Source organism: Schistocerca americana, chromosome 3 (assembly GCF_021461395.2).
Source record: "Schistocerca americana isolate TAMUIC-IGC-003095 chromosome 3, iqSchAmer2.1, whole genome shotgun sequence".
NCBI classification, from domain to species: Eukaryota; Metazoa; Arthropoda; class Insecta; order Orthoptera; family Acrididae; genus Schistocerca; species Schistocerca americana.
In genome coordinates this window covers 711,145,227-711,160,985 of record NC_060121.1, presented here as the reverse complement: position 1 = coordinate 711,160,985, position 15,759 = coordinate 711,145,227, and the positions used below count along the sequence as shown (strand labels likewise).

At 45.2% G+C, this 15,759-nt stretch overlaps 1 protein-coding gene across 1 annotated transcript in view; it reads right to left on the bottom strand.

The window, feature by feature from the left end:
• LOC124606337 (membrane-bound alkaline phosphatase-like) overlaps nucleotides 1–15,759 on the bottom strand; it is a 143,513-nt gene that overhangs the window by 80,462 nt on the left and 47,292 nt on the right. Inside the window, exon 3 of the mRNA XM_047138319.1 lies at nucleotides 15,509–15,703. Within this exon, the coding sequence (XP_046994275.1) occupies nucleotides 15,509–15,703 (195 nt within the window). The remainder of the gene's footprint in view (nucleotides 1–15,508; nucleotides 15,704–15,759) is intronic.

The window sequence follows — 15,759 nt, the reverse complement described above, 5'->3', positions numbered from 1 at the left end:
AACAATGCCACACGATTCCCTGTCTCTGGCACCAGTTTTGATGGCATAACACTCTCAATCTATACCTGATAAGTTGAAGTCACTCCCTATTACAACGGCATGATCAGAAGAAATTACTAATTATATTCTGCAACTTCTGCTCGAAGTGCTCTACTACTACAGATCCTGACCCACGTGGTCTATAAAAGCATCCGATCAACATTTTTGACCGTTCTTTGATTTATTTACTCATTTCATTAACAGTACAGAGTAACCCACTGCCATGTAATGTAAGGTGGGTCGGATGCTTCTGAATCTAATAGCAAAGACTTACCATTGTTACAATCTTTATTGGTATACAGTTGTTAATGTTTTTAATAATATAAAGAACGTAATATATAAAGATTTCTCTGAGGTTACGGCGAATTGAATGCTTAACAATTGTTAAAATGGTTCCATGTAATCTGTTACTACCTAGTTGATGAGAATATAATTTATATAATGCAAATGTCAAAAAAAGAAAAATAAAAAAAAAGAAAATGTAACACAATGAGAATGGTGAAAATAATTTGTAATATGTAGAGGGAAGTAATATGCTGTATTTGAATGAGTAATACAGTCTATGTAGCATGTTGGTTAATAATGGCCTATTTCTACCTATTTGAGATGAGAAAGTCTCGGTACAACCTCGAGATATTCTCATCTGAAATGGTTTGTTCTGAAGTATGTCTACACGTATTACACAGATTAAATGCTTGTTGAACACTTAATACACGAAACTTATGAATTTTAGGATTAAATGAGAAATACACTTATGTTTGTAACTTGTTAGTAGAAATAGAATACAGTTCATTGCTACTTGCTTGCATTAGTCCTTCAATAACTCGATAATTTTCTGATATGTAAAATTCACCGATTGTAGCTTTGAATAGAGAAGAGAATATGTTTCTGTCTGCACACAGTAAGACGAGCAATATGCACTCCTGGAAATTGAAATAAGAACACCGTGAATTCATTGTCCCAGGAAGGGGAAACTTTATTGACACATTCCTGGCGTCAGATACATCACATGATCACACTGACAGAACCACAGGCACATAGACACAGGCAACAGAGCATGCACAATGTCGGCACTAGTACAGTGTATATCCACCTTTCGCAGCAATGCAGGCTACTATTCTCCAATGGAGACGATCGTAGAGATGCTGGATGTAGTCCTGTGGAACGGCTTGCCATGCCATTTCCACCTGGCGCCTCAGTTGGACCAGCGTTCGTGCTGGACGTGCAGACCGCGTGAGACGACGCTTCATCCAATCCCAAACATGCTCAATGGGGGACAGATCCGGAGATCTTGCTGGCCAGGGTAGTTGACGTACACCTTCTAGAGCACGTTGGGTGGCACGGGATACATGCGGACGTGCATTGTCCTGTTGGAACAGCAAGTTCCCTTGCCTGTCTAGGAATGGTAGAACGATGGGTTCGATGACGGTTTGGATGTACCGTGCACTATTCAGTGTCCCCTCGACGATCACCAGTGGTGTACGGCCAGTGTAGGAGATCGCTCCCCACACCATGATGCCGGGTGTTGGCCCTGTGTGCCTCGGTCGTATGCAGTCCTGATTGTGGCGCTCACCTGCACGGCGCCAAACACGCATACGACCATCATTGGCACCAAGGCAGAAGCGACTCTCATCGCTGAAGACGACACGTCTCCATTCGTCCCTCCATTCACGCCTGTCGCGACACCACTGGAGGCGGGCTGCACGATGTTGGGGCGTGAGCGGAAGACGGCCTAACGGTGTGCGGGACCGTAGCCCAGCTTCATGGAGACGGTTGCGAATGGTCCTCGCCGATACCCCAGGAGCAACAGTGTCCCTACTTTGCTGGGAAGTGGCGGTGCGGTCCCCTACGGCACTGCGTAGGATCCTACGGTCTTGGCGTGCATCCGTGCGTCGCTGCGGTCCGGTCCCAGGTTGACGGGCACGTGCACCTTCCGCCGACCACTGGCGACAACATCGATGTACTGTGGAGACCTCACGCCCCACGTGTTGAGCAATTCGGCGGTACGTCCACCCGGCCTCCCGCATGCCCACTATACGCCCTCGCTCAAAGTCCGTCAACTGCACATACGGTTCACGTCCACGCTGTCAGGGCATGCTACCAGTGTTAAAGACTGCGATGGAGCTCCGTATGCCACGACAAACTGGCTGACACTGACGGCGGCGGTGCACAAATGCTGCGCAGCTAGCGCCATTCGACGGCCAACACCGCGGTTCCTGGTGTGTCCGCTGTGCCGTGCGTGTGATCATTGCTTGTACAGCCCTCTCGCAGTGTCCGGAGCAAGTATGGTGGGTCTGACACACCGGTGTCAATGTGTTCTTTTTTCCATTTCCAGGAGTGTATTACTGCTTGTCTGCAGTGTACTTTAAACACCATGTAGGATGTCACTGGGGAGAAGGAGCCTCGGAATAAAATTTCTTCGAGCCTTCTTCTCCCAAGCGACATTACCTTATTACTACAGTCTTAGTATGTGGTACCGGTGTTTATTGTTTTATGATTGTTGTGTTGTTTGTCACTGTGTTGTGGCATGCAGTGTCATGCATTGTTGGTTTTCGTCCCTTGCAAGTTGATCCCTTCTGAGTCATGTTCACTTAGTGTTCCTTCCTCGGTTTCGGAATCTGTGGTCGTGTTTGTGTCCTCCCTTGTGGTTTATTGTGTTATTTGTGATTGTCTAGCCCTCTTTCCTACGGGTTTTGGCGCTTATATTCTTCGTGTAGAGTGTTCGATACAATATCGGCTACGCTATTTATCACGTTCCAGTCATCGAGATTACGTATTATTCTGGCGATGTCACTATCGTTCTGTATAGGTCTCACGTGTTGCACAGCAGTGTGACATGTTCTGGTGTCCCAGTTTCTCCGCATACGCATACTTCATCGTTAGTTAGTCCCGTACGGTTTAAATGTACCGGATACGGCCCGTGGCCTGTCAGGAAATGGGCCATCCCCCGGCTTGGGTCGACATGTTTCAGTTGTTGCAGTGTTTCGTGTATATCAGGAAAGAAAGAGTGTACTCGGCGACCTTTATCGGATACATCCAACTCTCTCTGCCATGTTTGAATCCGCGATTGTTTCATTTGTGTTTTGTTCATAATTTCGGTGACTTTATCGATCCTGTCCTTCTTAAGCCAGTAAAGTGCAGCTCTATAACGTATTGTTATTGTCTATAGGGCAGGTCCCCATCACAACGCAAAGTGCCTCTAGTGACGTGGTTTTGAAGGCTCCGCCCATTCTCAGGAGTACACTACGCTGACCTCGTCTTGCAATTGTCTTGTTAGTCTGTATCTTTTCAGCCTGTGAGCCCAAGCATTTGCGACGAAGCAAGCGATGGATTCAAGTATAGCAATGTGGTAGATCCTTATCGTCTTAATAGGTAATTTGTACTGAGTTGTGTTTAACCTTGCTAGTTTGTGCATAATTTTGGAGACTTTGTCAATTGTCAATTTTATATGAATGTTGAAAGTCTGTTTTTCGTCTAGGTGCAGACGAGATAACGTGTGGCTTGCTTCGTCTGTATGCTTGTATTGTCTAATTGTAGAATTTGATTCCTCTGTAATGTCCCTCTGAGCAGTAAATACACAGTTTTGTTAGGAGCTATTTTTCATTTATTTTCTTTGCAGCAACTGTTATTTTTCTGAAGCAGTTGTGTGCCTTTTGTCTCTAGTGCCGCTCTCGAGTTGGTTTACACCACTACGAGCAGGTCATCTGCGTAAGCCACCACACCTCTTACCCTGTCGTCACTGTCCAGGGTGTTCAGCAAGACCTCGATTGCGATATCCCAGAATATTGGTCCGCAGCTCGAGCCCTGTGGACATCCCTTTGTTATTCTCTTGACAACCTTCCGTGTACCAGTCCTCCACTCCGCCACTCTGTCTCTGCCGTAGTCGAGGAAGCTATTGTAGAGGCAGTCTCATAGCTTCATTTCCCTTAACCTGGCGAAGAGGGAAGGCCATCACAAGTTGTCAAAAGCCCCGGCTATGTCGATTAGAATGGCGGCCACATGTTTGTTACTGATGCTATTTGTAACTGTCAGTGCTTGGTTGATGGCGTCTTCTATTAATCTACCTTCCCTGAAGTCGAAATGATGGGGCGTTAGGCCGAGGAGGCGTCTGTGCGATTGTAAAGGTCAGACAGGAGCGTTTCCTGTACCTTGCCGAGAGTGTTTAAGAAACATATCGATCGGTACGTTTTGGGGTCTGTTGGCTCTTTGTCTTGTGATTTCCTGATTATTACTACATTGACAGTTTTCCAGAGATTTGGAATTCTGCCTGTTAGGAGCGCCTCGTTGAACATGTTAGTGAGGAAAGGTGTGATTTGTGTTACTGTTTGTTTTAATGTTTCTGAAAGTATTTTGTTTGGGCTGGGTGCTTTAAGGTTTTTAAGCCCGCTGATTGCCGTCGCGACTTTTTCTTGCGGGAATGGCACGGTTACGTTGTCACTGATGCATGGTTGCCTCGTGTTCTCTCTTAGGTCAGCGTGGTGTCGCTCGTCTTGTGTGGAGTCGTCATCGGAGAAGAGCCTGTTCAGGAGATTTTCTGCTGTGCTTCTCCACCCTCTGGTCATTGTGCCGTCAGCTTGTTTTAATGTTGACTGAACTGTCGGTGTCTTAACTCTTTCTGTATCTATCTTGAATGGTTGTCCCCAGATGTCGTTCTATAGCTGGGTTTTTACAAAATTGGTCCAGTAGTCTGGCCTTGTTGTCTTTAGTTGTTTTTGGTATTTCTGTTTAGCGTCACGATACAGATGAAATCTTATCTATCTTTGAGGAGCTGTCTTTGCTTGTTGCTAGTACTTTCTTTTGTCCCGTGAATCCTTCCTTAGTCTTGCCAGTTCTGTCGACCACGGTTGTTTCTGTCCCCACCCAGTTTATGCCCGTGGTATAGGTGCTTCCTGTCCTCTGTGTAGGACCTTTGTGAATACATGCGTTTTGTAATATATATTGTCTTGAACAGCGTGTAATGACGACGCCTCAACAATATCTCGAACTTTTTGCCAGTCATCTCTTCCTACGAGTAAATGCTGCTGTTCTTGCTGCATGTTATGTGTATTGATATATTTGTCCGTGGTTATGCTGACTGAGTTGTGGTAGCTATGTGTGGCTATATCTAATACCCTCCATGTATTGACTAGTAGAAGAGATTTTGCGTTCCCTAGAGAAAGGCCTATCTTACTTACACCACCGGCGTCTCCGCGGTAGGTAGGTGGCTGACCCTGCCTATTCAGTATGAAGAGGTTGCAGTCATTTACCACGTCAAGCACTAGTTGCCCTCTGTCGTCAGTTCTATCTGAGTTCCACAAGGGGGATTTTGCTTTGATATCACTTAGAATAAGCAGCCTTTTTCTTTCTGAGTGTTGTGCAATGTCTTTTATTTTGTCTAAGAAAAGTTCTATATCATACGAGTACTGAGCGTAAATAGACGACATGAGCCATACATCCTGTCCGTCTGTTATTTCTGCTGTGGCAATGTGTTCAGAGCAAAACTGGATGATCTGTGTTACTATGAGGTTTTTATTAACTACTACTATCGCGGCTTTCACGTTTGGTGTTTCTGCTATTGTGATGTAATGTGAGGGGAGCCCTGAAATTTTCCCGCCTCGCAGAAAAGGTTCCTGGACGCAGGCGATGTCTGCTTCTGTTTCTTCTAAGAGCCTACCTAGTTCCATGTTTACTAGGGTACTGCCCTGGCAATTTAGTTGTATTACCTTCAGAAGGGATATCTGGTGAAGGAAAAACACTTGAGTATGGTTTCTTTAAAATCCAGAAACACACGTCCATGTGCTCTCACGAAGTGCTTGTATACCTTCTCTAGTTTTAGGCCCCCTCCCCTTTGCGCACATGCCTCCCCTAAAAGCTTTCATAGCTCTGTGGGGTTCGTTGGCAGAGTTTCAACTCTCAGGATCACCCTGTCAGTTTGTTCTGTAGTTGGAAAACAGATTTTATCCCCCTTTTCATGTTTAGTTCGTATTACATAGCGAAGAGCTATTTGAAATATATCCTTGTTTCCTAGTCTGCGAAGTCGTATGTTAACTTCTAAGTTTCGTAGTTTACGTAATTAGTGGTATTCAGTTTGGGGTTCTTGGTGTTGCCTGGTTGGTGTTCTTGACTGTTTGTTTGTTGCTCCGATTTCGAGTAATTTTGTAGTGCAGTACGACTTTCCTGCTTTATGGTTTCTGGTAGTATGGAGTTTGCTCTGTTTTCCTTGAGCATTTCCCCTGATAGTGACTTGTTGTTTTTGATCTCTACCGGGGACTTGTTCTTAAAATGTGACTGTTGTATGTCCGTTTCTGGGGTGGTTGTGTCTGGTGTTGTGCCGGTGCAGGATGTGTCTTTCTGTTCAGCTACATTTCTGTTTGGTTTTTCGTAGTGACTGTGTGCGCTACCTCCGTAGACAAAACGAACTGGTATAACATACGGTCTACATTCGGTTGTATCATGTTCTACTTGTTGCGCAGGTAGTGTGCAACTGTCTTCGTTTGTGTTCGCCTGTGGTGTCGGATTTCTTGTGAACTTACGCTCAAGGACGTCCTTATATTTCTCTGGACTATCTCGCAGTATTTCGTCTTCCAGTTCGTCAACTCGTAAAAGGAGACCAGCCTGGAAGATGGCCCAATCAAACACGTGATGTTTCAGGTGTCTGGCAACCTCATATTCAATTGCACCCTGCGTGCAGATATCGTCTATATAGTCGGTAATGCTGAAGTACCTACACTGTATTGTCTCCCAGAACTGATGCATTACATTAGTATCGGTATCTGCATTTGGGGGTTGTAATATCCCCATATGTTGCGTCCAGTCAACGGCTCACCGCCAGCCCCTCATCCTAGTCGTCGGAGATTTGTACCTTTGCCTGTTTGTGTTATTATTTGCGTCTGTTCCTGCGTGTGCTATGGGGGTGGGTTTCTGACAGTTATGGTGGCACTCCTTATTAATGTACGTTGTACAGAATATCGTATTCGGTGCGATCTGTTTGATTTTCTTAGAGTTGTTTATATGTAGGACAGTCTGCCCACCTCCCCTGCCTTATCGCATGTTCTGCATCTGTATTCGCATGGTATACAGCCTACAGGATTCTCCTGCCTGCATTCTGATTTTTTGTGACCCAGTTTTTCACATCTTCCACGTACTGGATCTTTGTCGCAACGCTTCCATGGGTGGCCGAAGCCCCAACTGTTAAAAGATTTTTGTACAGCAACAAACTCGTTGATGTACAAAGATTCAAATTGAATTTGGAAGCAGCAGTAATCGTACTCTTGGCGGAACTTCTAGAATAATGTTTACTGTTTTTTTACCTTTTGGCCCTGTTTTAAATTTTATTTTAACCTCGTTATCGAACTCGTCTTTAGTAATGTGTTCGCTCAGGTTTATTTCGTAGAGCTCTTCTAAGAATTCCTGGTCAGTTAAATATGTTGAGACATGGTGCACTGCCAGCAGGCGTCTGAACTTCTTGGGTTCTTCATACCTAATGTCCTTAAGCTGTGCCATTTTTTTCTATTATCTTTTTCTTGTCTGCTTGTGATTATGTTTCAATCATTACTGTGTTTGCTGTTGACCTGATTGGTTTAATTTTTAATTTGTCTTGCTTGCGGTTAATTGTTTTAGTGATGGTTTCTGTAATGGTTCTCGCATCTTGGTTGGTTTCTGATTTAAAGAAAAATGTGCTGGACTGTTAAGCTTTTGTCTGTTGAATGCTTTCCTGTACTTTGCTTTTAGGTTTAGCAATCGGACCGGCAGCCGCAACCGGGGTTATTTTTTGACTTCAGTCTCTGATTTTCGGATTTGAGTTCCGCTATTTCTTGTTCCAGGCGCTGAATGCGTTCCTGGGCATCTGGTGCGTTTGCAACCTCTAGTTCTTTTCTGAGTCTGGCGTTTTCAGTTCTGAGCTCTTGATTTTGTCCATAAAGCCTTGCTTGACCCAGTGCGAGTGCCCAAATTTGGTCTCTAACCTGCGATGTAATTGTGGTTGACGCCCTTTTTTGTTTTAGTTCATTCTGGAACTTCGCTAAGATTTCGTCTACAGCGCTTATCATTTTAGTTTCCATTTTCTTTCTTTTGGGAATTAACTCACGCTGGATACCACTCGTCTTATTGCCCCTGTGCTCTTGCCCATCGGAGTCGCGTCACTGTTTCGACGTCCTCCGAATGATGTGTAGCTCACATTGATTCCTGGAGCGCGTTCGGCATTTTCGAAAGTAGCAGCGGCTGCCGCCAGCGTGGACCAGGTTGTTTGCTCCGGTCTCCGCGTGTACTCGCCGACGTGGAGCTTCATTTAGTTAAAAGCCGATGCACACGTCCCAAATGCTTCACAGACTGAGGCAAAGAAAGCGCGCACCGGAAGAAATTTGCTGTACGGCAGCCGATTCCCAAATTCTCGATTCGTTGCGCATGTAGATTGTCCCTAAACCGAGTGCAACCAATTTCGTTAAGCGCAGTACACTCTGTGATTTACTCCACAGTGTGTCGCGCTGTTACTCGGTAACGCCAGCAAATATGAGCTACACGCCAGTTGACAGTACCTGCGGCCAGATTTCCGTAGACGGCGTCCGCTGAGTCGGCGGCTGCTGTCTGGGACCCCTGACGCAACGAACAGCTGTGGCTCGCACAGTTAGCCCGCTGCACTCCGCGCCGTCAGCACCCCACAGGGAAGACAATAGCCTCCCGTTGCGCCGACGAAACTTGCCACACGGCACGCAAGAATACATTCACTATCGCAAAAAAGAAAGACCTCTCACTGTCAAACTACGGTCTCCGAAGTAGTCTTTAATACGTAACGTGACAGATTACGCCTTTAGCTATCCACTCTGAAACGTGCACTGCACTTCGACCACATTTTCCCACCACCAAGAAGCGGAGCGCTCGCCGAACACGTCCGCACGCCACGCCACTGGCCACAGTTCATTGATACTCAATTTCACCGAGATTAATTCACATACGGAATCCGTGATATCCTTGTTAGATTTTATCGAATTATTTACTACAACACCATTGAGGACTAACCTATCCTTACGATAAATATTCCAGTCTGAACTTAGTATTTCGTTGTCATTGACGTCTGATTTCAACCAGCTTTTTCTTCCCAATACTATGTGTGCATTATAACCTTCAGTAAGAGATACGAATCCTGGGATCTTTCCTTGGATGCTCCTGCTGTTCACTAAAGTCAAATTAATCGTTTCTCTCTCTGGTTTGGGAGGACCAAGATTCTCCGAGGTCGCTGTGGCTGTTTTAACAAGCAAATCATCTTTGATACCAAGGAAGGGGTCCTGTAACCTAAAAAAGCCCCATGTGTACGCCACACGTACTACGCTACGCTACTTGCCGCTTCCTGAGTGTAGTGCACGCCTGAACTATTAAGGGGAACCCTACAGTTCTGCCCCCGATGGCGGAAGTCGATAAATTCGCATCCGATACCGTCGCAGAGTCGTCTTAGCCTCTCGCTTAGATCTTTCACTCTGCTCCAAATCAGAGGACCGCGATCAACCTGGGTGCGATGCTACAAATAGACAGCTTAGCCTGCACCCCGCGTGCTTTGCTATTTTCCTTCACCAAATCATCCAGCCGCCGAAAGGAGCCAACGATGGCGTCATTCGTGCCGACATGTGCCACTAGATGCAGCTAGTTGCACCCAGTGCGCTCGACAGCCGCTGGCAGGGCCTCCTCCACATCACTGATGAGACCACCTTGCAAACATACCGAATGCACACTGAATTTCTTCCCGACCTATCTGCTATCTCCCTGAGGGGCCCCATCACCCGCCTAACATCGGAGCTCCCAATGACAAGCTTAGCTACCCTCTGTACTTGTCCGGACTGGGCAGGAAAATCGACCGCTGGCCCAAAAGGAGAGGCATCCCGTGCTAGCTCAGAGTTGTCATCAAAACTGGGTAACACCTCGTCCCTGTTGCTAAGACGCAGGGAGCAAGCCGCACGTCCTGCTCCCTTCTTTCGCCTTCCGCCCAGTGACACGCGGACCCACCACTGTCTGCCACCCACTTCGGAGTGAGGGCGTACCTGTCAGATGTGGCGTATCAGAAGCCACAGCGAAGTCAGGATCAGCAGATGATTCCAGTGGCACCATAGGTGTCGTAGGTCTCTTCACTGGCGCCCCAACGTCACCGCAACTTCGAGCATTAGTTAGAAGCTTGTCGACGGTAGCCAACGCAGCTTCCAACTGTTTACGGATAGCAGCCAACTCTCCTTGTGTCCGCTCACAACAAGCACAGTCCCTAGCCATATCGCACTGTGTATAAAATACAATTAAGGTCCCAAATGGCGCTACTGAGTTAGAAAATATACCAAAGGAGAATAGAGTAACACAAAAGTTGGTGTGCAGATTTCTCATTGAACTCTGAGACCGCAAGCTACTAAACAGAAATAAATTTCTCTACTGAAGTTGATGTATTTAGAGATACCTGTTATTAGAAACCCTGTTTGCCAAAAAGTTACTGCACGAAATAAATATTCAAACTGGAATGCACTGATATAAACTGTGTGCTGTTTACTAGCACAAAATTAAAACTTAGTGGCGTGACGGAGTTTCTGGTGACGGAAAAATTTCCACTGGAAAGCCGCCCTACACAAGAATATTCACAAGACTTACGCAAAAACCAAAACTACGATTAATTTTCTAACCACTGGTCCACACAGTACAATACATACGTATAGTTTACTTCTTTGCATATACGACGAAATGTCACGGTTGGCTCTCGGCGTTTCCTCCTTGTCTGTAGCGCGTTCCTTTTCAAATTCCCTCCTCTTCGCGCTCTGCTGTTTCCTTACCCTAGCCAGAGGGCACAGTGTGGGTTGCTGCGGCTGGCTGCTTGCCGTGTTTTCGAGACAGCGTCGGTGGGGAGGAGGAAATCTGATGGCGGACGTTTGGGAACGTACAGGACGCCACGCCGTTTTGTTGATGGTTTGGTGTGACTCGTGTCATGTGTGATGCATCGCTAAAGCCTTGACAGTAGCCAATGTTACTGGTGGACCAAGGGGATGAGGCCATGTTGTCCATTGAAACTCCTATGCTGCAGATGTCATCGGAGTTAAAGTAAGACGTTTTGACCATTATTTGCGTCATTTACAAGCAACTGGGGATTCCGGTGTCTGCAGTAATTCGGCGAAGATTATTTGTTTCATCGGTGTGTAAATGATTGAACAAGGAGCAGTTTACTTACTGCTCACCTTATGTTCGTGTTCAGCGTGAGCTGCTTGCGACTGTTAACTTGAGTCTCACCTTCGTCTGTTGGTTTTAAGCGCATTGTCAAATACTGAATCCAAGTAGTGACTTTCAGTTAATTAACTGGATTCTTTCTTTCCTCGTCACGACACGTGTTAAATGGCAAGGTAGAATTGTAGACCTTAACTTGCTACCTCATTTGCGTGGCATCGATAACAGAGACTAACCTGTTAACTACTTAAGGCTTGTGGTAAACAAAGGTATTTAAGTACATTGTTCTAAAATATTATCTTAAATGTGTCAATGATTTATGTTCCGCTAGTTGATTCTCGGGCACATCTGCCGTGTAAGGGAATCCTGCTAGTTATCATTGTTTTGGAAATTTTAATTGAGATAATTGACGGAGAAACTAGTGTGCTTTAGTCCTGCCCTTCGTAAAGGCTACATTTGGGCTCTTGCATTTGTACTGCAAGTTGCAATATCATCCTGTTATATAAGGAACTATCAGCCTCGATTGCGGTAATGAAACCAACCTTTACCTAGGTTTCAACCCAAGTAATTGAGCCTTCTTCAGAAGATTACGCTGATTCTATAATATGTCTACGAGGGCATGGTCTAGAAGTAAAACTAAAACGGCCTGAATAGGCGTCGTCACATTTTAAAAATGCGGCACATAGGTACTAAGTCACCGGCAAGTGCCTCGTCTCCATGGACGCCGTGCGCTGGGCGGTATTGGTTGAATCTTAATTTTTTTTGTTACTTTTGAGCTGCTCTTAATGTCCTATTGTAAAGAAAGTAACTCACTGGAGGTTAACTGTCACCGTAAGGAGTTGTGGACGGTGAACTTTCCTGTTATTCACCTTAATATTCTAGTCAATGTATAAACTTGCTAATTATTTTCCCTTTAAGTGGAGTTTGCCTGCCTTGATGTTATAAGTGACTGTTTCATAACCAGTTCTTTAAAGCGCCTACGCGCATATTTATATTTATGGGAGAACTTAAATTGTGTTCGCCTGTTGAACTTTGACTAAAGTGCAGAAAACTAAATCAGGTGTTTATGATTGTTCTAGTGCTGTTATCTGTCAAGTGTAACGCGCGACATTTTACTGGCCTGTTATCAAGTGTTACAATAAATGCAAATAGCAGTGAAGTGATGCGCTATTTCAGTTGTTCCCGTGATTCCTACCTCCGCATATAATATTTGTTTGATATAAGACTGATTAAGCCTTTCTTAAAATTTTGGAAGGAGGTGCTCATGTCTCGCGTGAACAAAAAAACGAAGACTAAATTAATTTTCAGTTTATCACAAAAGTGCTGCTGCTGCTCTGCTACGCGTCCTCTCGGTTTGGCGGCTACATCTACATCTTTATGGTTACTCTGCAATTCACACTTAAGTTTAAGTGCCTGGCAGAGGCTGCCGCTACACTTGATTTTGTAGTACTCCTAGTGCAGGTTGTTTCATGGGGGGGGGGGGGTGGCACAGACTATACAAAAATCTTACAGAAACATACAGTAGCAGTCACATATGCACATCAGATATGGTTTGTCTAATGTGTGGCCAAAAATAAAAGGGAACATTTATTACAGTTTTATTATAATGCGTATGGAAATAACTGTTTATTTAGGATGAAATTTTTGCGGCACAACACTATACAAAACACTATACAAGATAAGTGACTCATTTATTGAATCCATAGATATTGTAAAAACGGATGTACATATACATATGCATATGTAAACATATAGGTATGTATGCACATATGTATGTATGTTCAACACCTCCAGCTAAAGTGCTGGACTCACTTGAACCAAATTTGCTGCAGATATCTCTTATGGTTTGAAGACAATCGCTGTGGGGGTAGGAACCATCAAAGAGGTGGAAGCGGGGTGAATAAGTAGTGTAGCTCACGAGACTTGAATTTATAGAAATTATTCGTTCAGTATTTGAGAATGTGAACAGTTAGAGACTTGCAACAGACTTTACTCATAATTTCAAGCTTTTGCGAACGTTACCCTCTCTGAAAAGCCTCACAAAATGATGGGAGGTAAAAAGTTTATCACTTACTACAACCTCGCTGTTTACGCGTTAAAGCTATCGCATGAGGAATGTCGTTTTGATTTATTATTTCTTTACTACTAACTGTGTTGATGACACATTTTACAGACGTATACACATATACCACTGAATGAACGTGCAAACTGATATCATTGTACGACGCACACTTCAAGAGGTATGACTCATAAACTCTGAACGTGTGCAAAATAGTCACATCATGCATATCGATAATTACTTTTCTGCTACTAACTCCATCCGCAAAAGCTTGAGCAGACAGTATGTACATATGCCGCTGAATGTACCTACAAACATGTTTCATTGTACGACGCACAGTACAGGAGATATAACGCCATGAAAACTGAGATGCGTGAATGCGTGAAAAACTGCCGCATCATGCATGACGTTTTAATTTATTGTGTCTTTACGACTAACCCGACTCGCAACAAAATTTTGACAGCACCCAAATATATCAACGAATGTAGTTGCTAAATTGTATCATTGTACAACACATGGTTCAGGAGATATGAAGTCATATAGACCGAGCTGCCTGAAAATGTAACTCCAGGACGAAAGTCGCTAGTGGTACAGGTGAAATATGTATAAAAATGTGTGCAAAATATGTTAAATATGTGTGAAATAAATCTCACTTGTGCGTACTCTGCAAAGCGATGGGAAATAATCTCCTCCTAAACTCCTGGCTTTCAGTCACACTTCGATCTGGAAAGAAACAGTGTGGGAGTAAGAACCAGCAACCTCCTACTGCGATGGGGGTGATAATGTGGAGACAAAAGGGGGAGGAAGACATGGACACAGATACGAGGAATGAGGAGATGGAAATGGATAAAGAAGGGAAGGGGAGTTGAGGAACAGAGAGAGGGGGTTGAGGAGGTGGAGAGAGGAAGGAAGGAGGAGGAGATGGAAAGAAGGAGGGGAGGAGGCATTAGGCTGAGTGAAGGTGGAGAGGAGATAGATTAGAGGGTAGAGTAGGAGATGGATGGAAAGATGGTGAAGGAGAAGAGAACAGAGGAAGGGAAGAGTAGGTGGACAAAGAGAGATGGAAGGAGATGGACAAACAGAGGGCAGCAAAGGAGTTAAATTGAGAAAGGAAAAAGTAGGAGATGGACTGAGAGAGAAGAGGAGGAAATAAACAGAGAATGGAAAGGATATGGGAAGAGAGAAATGGGAGGAGGAGATGAACAGAGAGAGGAGAGGAGAAGATGGACAGAGAGGGGGGAGATGGAGATAAGGAGACTGAGGAAGAGATGAAGGGGTAGGAGGAGATGGAATCAAAGGGGGAGGTGAATATGGACAGAGGGGAAGGAATAAATGGACAGATAGGATCAGGAGGAGCAGATGGACAGAGAGATGGGGGAGGAGGATATAGTCAGAGAAGTGGAGCGTGGAGAAGGTGAACAGAGGGAGGGATGAGAAGGAAAGGGGCAGGGAGGAAGGAGGAGAAGATGGAAAAAGAGAGATGGCAGGAGGAAGTGGACTAATGCAATAAATACATTCCGGGACCACAACTCAGTTAACAGCAAATTAAATTCTATGCAATGATGCACTGGCCGGTGTGGCCGTGCGGTCTAGGCGCTTCAGTCTGGAACCGCGTGACCGCTCTGGTCGCAGGTTCGAATCCTGCCTCGGGCATGGATGTGTGTGATGTCCTTAGGTTAGTTAGGTTTAAGTAGTTCTAAGTTCTAGGGGACTGATGACCACAGCAGTTGAGTCCCATAGTGCTCAGAGCCATTTTTGCAATGATGCACATTTAGCAATGCTTGCAGCCCTTCAGAAAGACTGCTGCGAAATTGGTGCACTACAAGTTACTGACGATGAGACGTGGTTTTACTGTGTCGTGCCAGAAACTAAATAACAATAAGAGTGTTGAGTGGAAGCTATGGTTCTACAACGAAGAGGCAAGGTCGAGTTCATCTACTGGAGGTGTCATGACACGAGTTATCCTGGCATGCCAAAAGAATTTTATCTTATTGTTTATCTGGCAAAATGCTGATCATCCTGAGTGACACAAGTGACAGTTCTGCCGTGCACGAAGTTGTATTAAAGGGCATTGACCAACAAGGGACCCAAGTGTACTTTTTTCCCTAACAAACAAGACTTTTACTGTTAGCGGGAAAGTTCACCTTGTATCGATGTTGGAGCATGGTTGTTACGAAAATCTGTGCCGGTCCGAGTGAGAAACATCATGTTGATTGGGATACTGACAATAGAAGTGGAACAGATACTCACCTTTAGCTTCTGGCCGGTCTCGCCCGTGACTAGCTGCAGTGCCACGTCCGGACAAGAGTGGCCTTCACGGTCTTGGTGAGCAGGACCCAGGGCATCGCTCTCCCACGCAGCGGAGGCTGCGTGTGCGTAGCTGGCGGCGACCGGTGCCTGCGTCACGCGTCCGTTCGTAACCACGCCCGTCGCTTTGCCCCCTTCCTGGACACGCAATGGCAGTCGCCCTTCAGCACCTCAGTCGACAGTCTGGCATTTAA